At 43.6% G+C, this 12043-nt stretch overlaps 1 protein-coding gene across 2 annotated transcripts in view; it reads right to left on the bottom strand.

Moving 5' to 3' along the window:
* The window catches only part of LOC106873890 (N-acetylgalactosaminyltransferase 7), a 44404-nt gene that overhangs the window by 22230 nt on the left and 10131 nt on the right, over positions 1-12043 (bottom strand). The window contains exons 2-5 of one of the 2 annotated variants that reach the window (XM_052972004.2): positions 8917-9100; positions 5543-5681; positions 3074-3246; positions 944-1154 (exon numbers count right to left, since the gene is read on the bottom strand). In XM_052972004.2, coding sequence (XP_052827964.2) covers positions 944-1154; positions 3074-3246; positions 5543-5681; positions 8917-9100 — 707 coding nt within the window. The remainder of the gene's footprint in view (positions 1-943; positions 1155-3073; positions 3247-5542; positions 5682-8916; positions 9101-12043) is intronic. The other variant, XM_089360337.1, reaches the window with a different exon arrangement.

The raw sequence follows: 12043 nt of genomic DNA, 5'->3' as shown, positions 1-12043 counted from the left end.
AACAGATGTTAAATGATGATGATGATGATGACGACGACGACCATGACGATGACAGTGGCAGTGGCGGTGGTGGTGGTGGTGGTGACGATGACGATGACGATGACAATGATGGTGGTGGTGGTGGTGGTGGTAGTGGTGATGATGATGACGATGACGATGATGATGATGATGATGACGATGATGGTGGTGGTGGTGATGACGATGATGATGATGATGATGATGATGACGATGATGGTGGTGGTGGTGATAATGATGATGACGATGATGGTGGTGGTGGTGATAATGATGATGACGATGATGGTGGTGGTGGTGATGATGATGATATCTCTCCTGTCTACCCTGGTGTACCTTATCTTTTACCTTTTATTGCTTGTTTCAGTCATTGTCGACCTCAGCAGAATTTGAACTCAAAACGTAAAGACAGACAAAATACCGCAAAGCATTTCGCTCGGTGTACTAACATTTCTGCCAGCTAACGTTTCTGCCAGGGTTGGACTGAATATTGCAAAGCATTCAATCTAAAGCTCTAGTGACTCTGTCACTTGGTCTTTTTGATCAACACACCTGTAATCAGCAGCATTCCAGCCTCAATCTACCTTTTTTTGTTTGTTTGTTTGTTTGTTTCCAGCTTTTATATATAAGATCTATGTCTAACATGTGTTAGATGTAGTTTATGTTTTCTTTATTAAGAAAGGAAATTATTTAATTTGAGGAAGTATTTGCTGCTATTTCTTGCAGGCTAAGCAGCCATATGGAGGAATTCTTAATGACCCTTGAATGGTCCCTTTTGATTCTATAAGTGTTAAATCTGCAAAAGCAACCCTTTTCAATATCATAAAAGTCCTTTAAATGGGAGCCAGACATTTCTAAGAAAATGACTTTGTTGTTGTTTTTCATGATATTATTTTTATTGAAACATCTTTTGAACAATTAATAACACTACCTGTTAGTTGCTATCAGGGCTAAAAGTGGTACCAACCAGTTCTGACCACATTCACAAGGAGCATCCATAAATACTATGACATCTCCAGATGCATATTTAACACCAATTGTCTTCAAATGAATCAAACTTTCTTTCTTGCTGCTATGAGATAGCATCACTTTGTCATTAAAATTGTTTTCTATATATTCTACGAGATCTGTTGTAAAATTTTCTGAAATAAAACAGGTTAGAAAATTAGAATTAGAAATTTGGTCTAAAATTGAAGAAATCAGTCACTTTTGTTGATCTGAAGTAACAAGAGAGGGCTTCGTACTTTTTAATTGAACATGTAAGGTGGAGATAGAGGAATGATTGACAGAGGTACTGGCATGGGTGTGTGGTAAGTAGCTTACTTACCAACCACATGGTTCTGGGTTCAGTCACACTGCATGGCACCTTGGGCAAGTGTCTTCTACTATAGCCTCGGGCCAACCAAAGCCTTGTGAGTGGATTTGGTAGACGGAAAACTGAAAGAAGCCCGTCGTATATATGTATATACATATGTATGTGTATATGTTTGTGTGTCTGTGTTTGTCCCCCCTCCCCACAACATCGCTTGACAACTGATGCTGGTGTGTTTACGTCCCCGTAACTTAGCGGTTCGGCAAAAAGAGACCAATAGAATAAGTACTAGGTTTCCAAAGAATAAGTCCTGGGGTCGATTTGCTCGACTAAAGGCGGTGCTCCAGCATGGCCACAGTCAAATGACTGAAACAAGTAAAAGAGTAAAGAGTAAAAAGAGTGTACCAAAAAACGATGATAAGAATTATCCACTTAGTTAAATGCAAGAATTTTGAATGAAAGAGATATCAGCATAGAAACTGGAAGAACTCTGGCAGTTTCATCATTGCTCTCATTTAATATCCATTTACCATGCTGGCATGGCTTGAACTAAAGTCAACTTTGGTGGAATTTGAATTCAGAATGTAAAGACGGGCAAAATGTTATTAAGTATTTTACCCAGTGTTAACAATTCTGCCAGCTCATCGCCTTAATTTAGCTAATTTAGTCAAAGCAGTTGCTCGTTGTGATTTAATTTAGCTAAATTGCAGCACTGTGGAGGCGCAATGGCCCAGTGGTTAGGGCAGCAGACTCGCGGTTGGAGGATCACGGTTTTGATTCCCAGGCCGAGCGTTATGAGTGTTTATTGAGTGCAAACACCTAAAAGCTCCACGAGGCTCCAGCAAGGGGTGGTGGCGACCCCTGCTGTACTCTTTCGCCCCAACTTTCTCTCACTCTTTCTTCCTGTTTCTTAAGTAACGCTGCGATGGACTGGCGTCCCGTCCAGCTGGGGGGAACACATACGCCATAGAAACCAGGCAGACCAAGTGAGACCTAAATCCAAGGCCTCTGCCAGGGGTGTAGCCAGCCCACTTATGCATACCTTTCCTTCATTGGACACTAAACTTCGCTTGCAAAGACCTGTTGAGGCAAGTGAAATCGAAATCGAACTAAATTCGATGACTGGCACCCGTGCCAACGTCGTCTGTTTTATTGGACACGAAACTCAGCTTGCAAAGACTTATTGGGGCAAGCAAAAGCGAAATCGGGATGGCACCTGTGCCCAGCGTCACCTGTCTGGCACTTGTGCCTGTAGCATGTGTAAGGACTTTCGAGTGAGATCGTTGCCAGTGCCCCTGGACTGGCTCTTGTGCGGGTGGCACATAAAATACACCATCTTGAGTGTGGCCGTTGCCAGTATCGCCTGACTGGCCTTCAAGCGGGTGACACGTAAAAGCACCTACTACACTCTCAGAGTGGTTGGCGTTAGGAAGGGCATCCAGCTGTAGAAACTCTGCCAAATCAGATTGGAGCCTGGTGTAGCCTTTGGGCTGCACCAGTCCTCAGTCAAATCGTCCAACCGGGCCCATGAGCCTGGCTAGGCTTTGAAAGGACGTAAAAGAAATAAAAGAAAAGAAATTGCAGCACTAACTACATTAACTACACCAGTCAGCAAAGGTCATCATGCAGTGAATATACACACATACATACATACATACATGCATGCATACTAACACACACACAGACTCTGTGTGTAATTACATACATACACATATATATATATATATACACAAAATACAGGAAGCTAACCTTTATTACTGTTAGCATCAATCAAGATAACCTCCTTGAGTAAAGCTGATGGAGACGTAGCAATAACGCTGTGGATGGTCCTCAGAAGTGGGGACAAACATTCATCATGGAACACTATAACCACACTTGCTGATGGCAGTTTTATTTCTTCGGGATAATGCCAAAACTTACATCTGCAATATAATAGAGATTTTCTTTTCTTTCTTTATCTTTTTTTTTTTTTTGTTTACAATTAGACACATGGAAAATTGCAAGTGAAATGTTTATTGAATAGACTTTAATGTTTATTATAAGTACTTATTTTATTGAGAGTGGACTGAAGTGGTGGTGGTGGTGGAGGAGGGGGAGGAGGAGTGGAGGTGATGGGAGAAGAGGAGGAGGGAGAGAGAGAGAGAGAGAGAGAGAGAGGACGAGAGGATGAGAGGAGGGAAGAGGAGGCAGGGGTAAGAGGAGGGGGGAGGGGGAGGAGGAGGAGGAGGAGGAGGAGGATGGAAAGGAAGAGAAGGAGGTGGAGGGAGAGAGAGAGAGAGAGGACGAGAGGATGAGGGGAAGGGAGGGGAGGCAGGAGGTAAGAGAAGGGGAGAGGAGGAGGAGGAGGAGGAGGAGGAGGAGGAGGAGGATGGAAAGGAAGAGAAGGGGGAGGTGAGAGAGGAGGCGGGAGAGGAGGCGGGAGAGGAGGAGGAGGGAGGAGGGTGGAGGATGGAGAGGAGGAGGATGGAGGGGGAGAGGAGGGGAGAGGAGGAGGATGAGAGGAGGAGGATGGAGGGGGAGAGGAGGGGAGAGGAGGGGAGAGGAGAGGAGAGGAGGGGGAGAGGAGGTGGAGAGGAGGGGGAGAGGAGGGGGAGAGGAGGGGGAGAGGAAGGGAGAGGAGGGGAGAGGAGGGGTGGAGATGGGGAGAGGAGGGGAGAGGAGGGGTGGAGATGGGGAGAGGAGGAGGAGGGGAGGAGGGGAGGAGGGGAGGAGGGGAGGAGGGGAGGAGGGGAGGGTGGGGAGGAGATGGGGGGAGGAGGGGAGGAGATGGGGGAGGAGGGGAGGAGATGGGGAGAGGAGGAGGAGGGGAGGAGGGGATGAGGAAGAAGATGAGGAGGGAAGAGGAGGGAGAGGTAGAGTATGAGGGGAGGGGAGGAGGAGGGAGGGGAGGGGAGGAGGGAGGGGATGAGGAGGAGGGAGGAGAAGGGGAGGAGAAGGGGGAGGAGAAGGGGGGGGAGAAGGGGGAGGAGAAGGGGGAGGAGAAGGGGAGGAGAAGGGGGAGGAGAAGGGGGAGGAGAAGGGGGAGGAGAAGGGGGAGGAGAAGGGGGAGGAGAAGGGGGAGGAGAAGGGGGAGGAGAAGGGGGAGGAGAAGGGAGAGAAGGGGGGAGGAGGAGGAGGAGGAGGGAGAGGAGGGAGAGGAGGGAGAGGAGGGAGAGGTAGAGGAGGAGGGAGAGGAGGGAGAGGTAGAGGAGGAGGGAGAGGAGGGAGAGGTAGAGGAGGAGGGAGAGGAGGGAGAGGGAGAGGAGGAGGGAGAGGTAGAGGAGGAGGGAGAGGTAGAGGAGGAGGGAGAGGTAGAGGAGGAGGGAGAGGTAGAGGAGGAGGGAGAGGTAGAGGAGGAGGGAGAGGGAGAGGAGGAGGGAGAGGAGGGAGAGGTAGAGGAGGAGGAGGAGGAGGGAGTGGAAGGGGAGGGAAGGTAGAGAGGTAGAGGAGGATGGAGAGGAGGATGGAGAGGAGGATGGAGAGGTAGAGGAGGAGGAGGAGGAGGAGGAGGAGGAAGAAGAAGAAGTAGAAGTAGAGGAGGAGGAGGAGGAGGTGGATGGAGAAGTAGAGGGGGTGGATGGAGAGGTAGAGGAGGATGGAGAGGTAGAGGAGGAGGAAGATGAGGAGGAGGAAGATGAGGAGGAGGAAGATGAGGAGGAGGAAGATGAGGAGGAGGAAGAAGAGGAGGAGGAAGATGAGGAGGAGGAAGATGAGGAGGAGGAAGATGAGGAGGAGGAAGATGAGGAGGAGGAAGATGAGGAGGAGGAAGATGAGGAGGAGGAGGAGGATGGAGAGGTAGAGGAGGCGGAGGAGGAGGAGGAGGAGGAGGAGGAGGAGGAGGAGGAGGAGGCGGAGGAGGAGGAGGAGGCGGAGGAGGAGGAGGCGGAGGAGGAGGAGGCGGAGGAGGAGGAGGGAGAGATAAAGGAGGAGGAGGAGGAGGGAGAGATAAAGGAGGAGGAGGAGGAGGAGGAGGAGGAGGAGGAGGAGGAGGAGGCGGAGGAGGAGGGAGGGAGAGATAGAGGAGGAGGAGGGAGGGAGAGATAGAGGAGGAGGAGGAGGAGGATAGAGAGATAGAGGAGGAGGAGGGAGGGAGAGATAGAGGAGGAGGAGGAGGATAGAGAGATAGAGGAGGAGGAGGAGGAGGAGGAGGAAGAGGAGAAGGAGGAAGAGGAGAAGGAGGAGGAGGAGGAGGAGGAGGAGGAGGAGGAGGAGGAGGAGGAGGAGGAGGAGGAGACTTACTCGGTCATTCTAAAATCTGGTGGTATTCGGTCCATTGCAATTTTGTCACTTGCAAGTATGTTATATCCATAAGTTTTCAAAGATTGGTCTGCCAAAACTCTTTCGTTTCCTCTTATGATCACTGGTTTGCCATAGTCACCTACCAAAGATGAACATAACCAATTCAGATGAGCTTTTTTAATGATTTTTTTTGTTTGGTTTTTTTAATAAATTAGATTATGGAATAATCTTTAAATTAAACTTCTGAAGAAACTAAAAAACATTTTTTTTTAAAAGTGCCATATTCAGAAGTGAAAAGATTGACTTCTAAACAAGGTATGTTTTTCAATTTCCACAGATTGTGAATGTTTATATTACTGGCACATTTAAGAAAGATCTTGTAGAAATAGTGGAGTTTGACCAAAGAATCACTATTAGGGTTAAAGATAGGCAAACACTACTCCAGAAAACGATGGATGTAAATTATGAGAACATCATTTATATCCATAAATATTCTGTAGTATGAAGAACAAAATACAGTTCATCTACATCTCAGTGTTGGCTAAAGCCCTGTCTCATGTGCATGTCCACATGCATCTGTCCACGATGACTACCTGAGGCAAAAGAGGCCCACACTGGTCCTACTTCTGTCCATGTTTTCACTCCCTTTTCCTCTTCTGGTTAAGCCCTTCAGACATGGACATTGCTGACACCTTTCCTTCCATTCACCTCATCCCCATGTATTCAAACCACTTACTGGTTATAATTAGGAGCCTGTGGCCAAAGTAAGTAGGAGAATCTCTGATATATCTCTGATATATGACTGTGATTGTAGCCATACATGAAGCTGGCATGTAGAAACAATTACTACTTTATGGGGTTTATATTCCGGAAGAGGACCTGGATATTTTTATCCTAAAAAGTGGACCCGAAGGTGATAAAGGTTGTGAACCACTACTTTAAAGGGAGCCATGCTGTGGAACTGAACCAAAATCTGTGATTCAGAAGGAACAGCCATGAGGTATTCCCACAAAATGTTTCCATTTAGACACAAATTGGAGAATTTTGTGGCCAAAATTTACAATCAGCCCTCAACTTTGCCCCACCACTCTCTCTCTCTCTCTCTCTCTCTCTCTCTCTCTCTCTATCTATCTATCTATCTATCTATCTCTATCTCTCTCTCACTCTCTTTTTCTCTCTCTTCTTCTTTCTCTCTCTCTTCTTCTTTCTCTCTCTCTTCTTCTTTCTCTCTCTCTTCTTCTTTCTCTCTCTCTCTCATATGTGTGTGTGTGTGTGTGTGTGTGTGTGTGTTCGTGCACATGTATGTGTGTGTGTGTGTGTGTATGTGTGGAGGCATGACTAGACAGGCATAACTGTGTGGTAAGGAGCTTGCATCCCAACCACATGGTTCTGGGTTCAGTCACATTGTGTGGTACTTTAGGCAGTGTCTTCTACTACGTCTTCCACTCATTTACTTATTTATTTTTCCTAAAATTTTCATTGTGTCTTGCAACCTTTTCAATATTTGTTGACTCTGTCTGTTATCCAAGCTGTGTTCTTTTTGTTTGTTTGTACGCGTGTGTGTAGGTCAGTGTGTTTGTGCACATACACAGGTTTGTTTCAGATCCCATGATGTACCAATACAACAATAAAGACCGATTGAATAAGTCTCAAACTTTAAAAAAAAAGTAAGTACTAGAGTTGATTTTATGATTTTATTGACTGAAATATACTTCAAGGTGGTACTCCAGTATGGCCAGTCTCATAACTGAAACAAGTAAAGGATAAAAAATATACAGGGTAATTGAAAAGTAACTCCCTATTTTAAAATACTTATAAATTATTAATTAATTGTAATTTTTTCCCAGATATTATTGTGTTTGTTTCTTGAAGTATGAGAATTCAATCTGTAATTTTCTGTTGTCGTTCATGAATGAATGAATGGCCACTTCCTCTCCCCTCCCCTCATCGTGGTCTGCTTCATTGGCTAGCCAGGAGTCCTGACTTAACACCTAGTGGCTTCTTTCTCTGGGGTTGCTTAAAGGAACAGTTCTACTGTACCGAACCAAAGACTTTGGAAGAACTTGAAGGATGAATACGAGAAGTCATGTCTTCTCCCATCTTACAAGAGTTTCTGATGAAATCAATTGACACACTTCCTGAGCCACTCAAAAAGCTGGTGGTGACATCTGGAGTCCATATCGAAATTTAAATAAAACTTCATACTAAAAGCTTTCCTCTCACACCCATTTTTTAGTAAAAATTGCAATTAATAATTAATTTATAAGTATTTTAAAATAGGGAGTTACTCTTTAATCACCCTGTATATGTGTATATATAAATCGTGTTGGCACCTGAGCACCGTCTGAGCGTGATCGTTGCCAGAGCAGCTGTCTGGCTTCTGTGCCGGTGGCACGTAAATAGCACCAGCGTGATTGTTACCAACGTTGCCTTACTGGCACTTGTGCCAGTGGCACGCGAAAAGACATTCGAGCGAGATCGTTGCCAGTGCCGATGGACTGGCTCCTGTGCAGGTGGCATGTAAAATACACTATTTCGAGTGTGGCTGTTACCAGTACCGCCTGACTGGCCTTCGTGCTGGTGGCACGTAAAAGCACCCACTACACTCTCGGAGTGGTTGGCGTTAGGAAGGCCATCCAGCTGTAGAAACTCTGCCAAATCAGATTGGAGCTTGGTGTCGCCTCCTGGTACACCAGTCCTCAGTCAAATCGTCCAACCCATGCCAGCATGGAAAGCGGACGTTAAACAACGACGATGATGATGATGATGATGATAAAGGTTTATCTATATGCTCCACTCTGTTTTCCATCAACTGCTTTAACTATTTATAACTCCACTCCCTTTTTTCCCTCCCTCCCTACTTATTCTCTTTTATTTGCTCACTCACTTTGCTCTTGCAACAAAACATATATTCTTTTCTACTCTAGGCACAAGGCCCAAAATTTTAGGGGATGAGGCCAGTCGATTAGATCGACCCAGTACACAACTGGTACTTAATTTATCAACCCTGAAAGGATGAAAGGCAAAGTCGACCTCGGCAGAATTTGAACTCAGAACGTAAAGACACACGAAATACCGCTAAGCATTTCGCCCGGCATTCTAATGTTTCTTATTCCTTTATTGCCCACAAGGGGCTAAACATAGAGGGGACAAACAAGGACAGACAAAGGGATTAAGTCGATTACATCAACACCAGTGCGTAACTGGTACTTAATTTATCAAGCCCGAAAGGATGAAAGGCAAAGTCAACCTCGGCAGAATTTGAACTCAGAATGTAAAGAGACACGAAATACCGCTAAGCATTTCACCTGGCATGCTAACGTTTCTGCTAGCTTGCCGCCTTACAACAAAGCATATATTGTGTCATCTCTTACCAGGTCTGTTGAGTGTGTCTCTAGGGGCAGGCTCATAGTTACCAATAATCCCTTCCTTGAAAACACTTTTTGATAGAAAATCGATTAAAGGCTCCAAAGTCATCTTTTTCTCAGACGTTTCATCACCTGGTAATACATGGCTTGCCTTTCTCAACAGTTCTTTAAATGCGTCTCTCGTCTCATTCTGTAAATAAAAAGGAAGAATACAAGCTGACATCAATGGTGAACATCAATGGAATGATAAACAAGGGAAGAAGAGAAAGATTTCTTTTTTTTTCTCTTCATCAGATCAGTGCTTCTCAAACTGTCAGATGTGGCATACTGGCAGTTTTTTTGGGGTTTTTTTTTCCCCCAGTGTGCCAGGGACCAGTATTATTTCTTAGTAATATTAATTTATACCGGAAACAATATATTTATAATATGCTTGATCATTAAATCTGCAAACACATCACTAAAAGTATCACAAAAAACTGTTACTCAGAGTTTCACGTTCCCATTCGTTGGGCAGTTGTGATTCAGAATGGAATAAGAATTTAGGTTATACTTATTATTTATAGTGTGGAGGCGCAATGGCCCAGTGGTTAGGGCAGTGGACTCGCGGTCATAGGATCGCGGTTTCAATTCCCAGATCGGGCGTTGTGAGTGTTTATTGAGCGAAAACACGTAAAGCTCCATGAGGCTCCGGCAGGGGTGTATGGCAAACCTTGCTTTACTCTTTCACCATAACTTTCTCTCACTCTTTCTTCCAGTTTCTGTTGTACCTGTATTTCAAAGGGGCCAGCCTTGTCACACTGTGTCACACTGAATCTCCCTGAGAACTATATTACGAGTACAAGTGTCTGTGGAGTGCTCAGCCACTTGCACATTAATTTCACGAGCAGGCTGTTCCGTTGATTGGATCAACTGGAACCCTTGTTGTCGTAATCGACAGAGTGCCGTAATATATGTACATATATATGCACATATACACATACATCCATGTACATACATACATATATATATGTGTGTGTGTGTGTGTGTGTACGACAAGAAATAATTTTTGCCTCTTTTTATGGGGACAAAAGGGGTTTAGAAGATTGCAAAAAAGAAGTGCTCAAATGAAATTGAGACAGAGATAAAAAAAAGAAAAAACATAGATTAGAGAACAAACATTAAATTCGAGTCTACAACTTTATGTCACACCAGGCTTCCATACATTTGATCATATATAAATATTACCATGGCTTTTAACATGTAAAGAATACACATAAAAAAAAACACAGAAGGTAAAAGATATATATACAAATAAAAATACAAATATATAGAAGGACTATGGCAGCTTCCAAAGAATCTTTGGCGTTATGGGCATGTTCATTGATCTCTCTCTCAACAACGCTCCACATGCAATAGTCCAACGGATTGAGATCTGGGGAATTACGAGGCCAAATGTTAGGAGTTATGTGATCGTGAAAATTTTCAGCCATCCATTCCTGTGTTACTAGAGCCATGTGTGATAGTGCAGAGTCTTATTCAAATAAATTGAATACACCTGACTGGTATGTAAATGTTTTGTTCACATGCCACCGGCACAAGTGCCAGTAAGACAAAGCTGGAAACGATCGCACTCAAATGGTGCTTTTTACGTGCCACTGGCATGGAAGCGAGACTGCTGCTCTGCCAGTGATCCCGCTCAGATGGTGCTATTAGCGCTCTACTGGCACAGGTGCCAGTCATCGAATTTGGTTCATTTTCGATCTCACTTGTCCCAACAGGTTTTCACAAGCTGAGTTTAGTGTCCAATGAAGGAAGGTTGGCATGGGTGCCAGTCAACGAATTTGGTTCAATTTTCGATTTCACTTTACTAAATTTATACTCAGGCTAAGCTCAAACAGCCCGAGTGCCAGAGTCGCCACTAGTATATATATATATATATATATATATATATATATATATATATATATATATATATATATATATATATCAATTAGAAAATGGAGGATAATATGCTGAACCCGACGGCTTGCAGACAGTGTATCTTGTTGAATTCATTAACTTAATTTGTAACTAAAGTGACAAAAAAAACACGAAGTACAAGTGTTTATGACAAACCATGTTATATTGACAACCGGGTTTACAAATAAAAGCACATAAGGAAACATTAATTGGGTACCCTCCCAGCAGTATATTGGATAGATACTATCCCTTAGTGGGTTGACTCCTCAACCCCTAACTCTCTTGCATTATATATATATATATATATATATATATATATATATGAAAATTAACAGAATGAGATAAAAAATCCAAGGGTGTGAATAGTTTTCAGAACATTTATATGGACAAGGTCTTACAGCTGTTAGTCGGATATTTGATATGTCCCTTCATCAGAGACAGTGCAAGAAAATATTTATGTATTAATTATTATAGAGAAGATATGAGTGGCTGTGTGGTAAGTAGCTTGCTTACCAACCACATGGTTCCGGGTTCATTCCCACTGCGTGGCACCTTGGGCAAGTGTCTTCTACTATAACCTCAGGCCGACCAAAGCCTTGTGAGTGGATTTTGTAGACGGAAACTGAAAGAAGCCCGTCATATATATGTATATATATATATATGTGTGTGTGTTTGTGTGTCTGTGTTTGTCCCCCTAGCATTGCTTGATAACCGATGCTGGTGTGTTTATGTCCCCATCACTTAGCGGTTCGGCAAAAGAGACCGATAGAATAAGTACTAGGCTTACAAAGAATAAGTCCTGGGGTCGATTTGCTCGACTAAAGACAGTGCTCCAGCATGGCCACAGTCAAATGACTGAAACAAGTAAAAGAGTAAAGAGTATATATTTATATATATATATATATATATATATGAAAGAAGGTTTGAAAATGCAATTTTAAAGATATTTATTCACTTTTTGGTAAAATATGTATATATATACCCAGGAAATATATTTAAGAGTTCGCAAAAAGTTGAGGAGGAACTGACCTAGCTTTTTTCTCTTGTGTGTATTGATAAAAAAGCTAGGTCAGTTCCTCCTCAACTTTTTGCGAACTCTTAAATATATTTCCTGGGTATATATATACATATTTTACCAAAAAGTGAATAAATATCTTTAAAATTGCATTTTCAAACCTTCTTTCATATATATTTC

The sequence above is a fragment of the Octopus bimaculoides genome, chromosome 11 (assembly GCF_046866305.1).
Source record: "Octopus bimaculoides isolate indiv1 chromosome 11, ASM4686630v1, whole genome shotgun sequence".
Lineage (NCBI taxonomy): Eukaryota > Metazoa > Mollusca > Cephalopoda > Octopoda > Octopodidae > Octopus > Octopus bimaculoides.
This window is presented reverse-complemented; position numbering and strand designations above follow the sequence as displayed.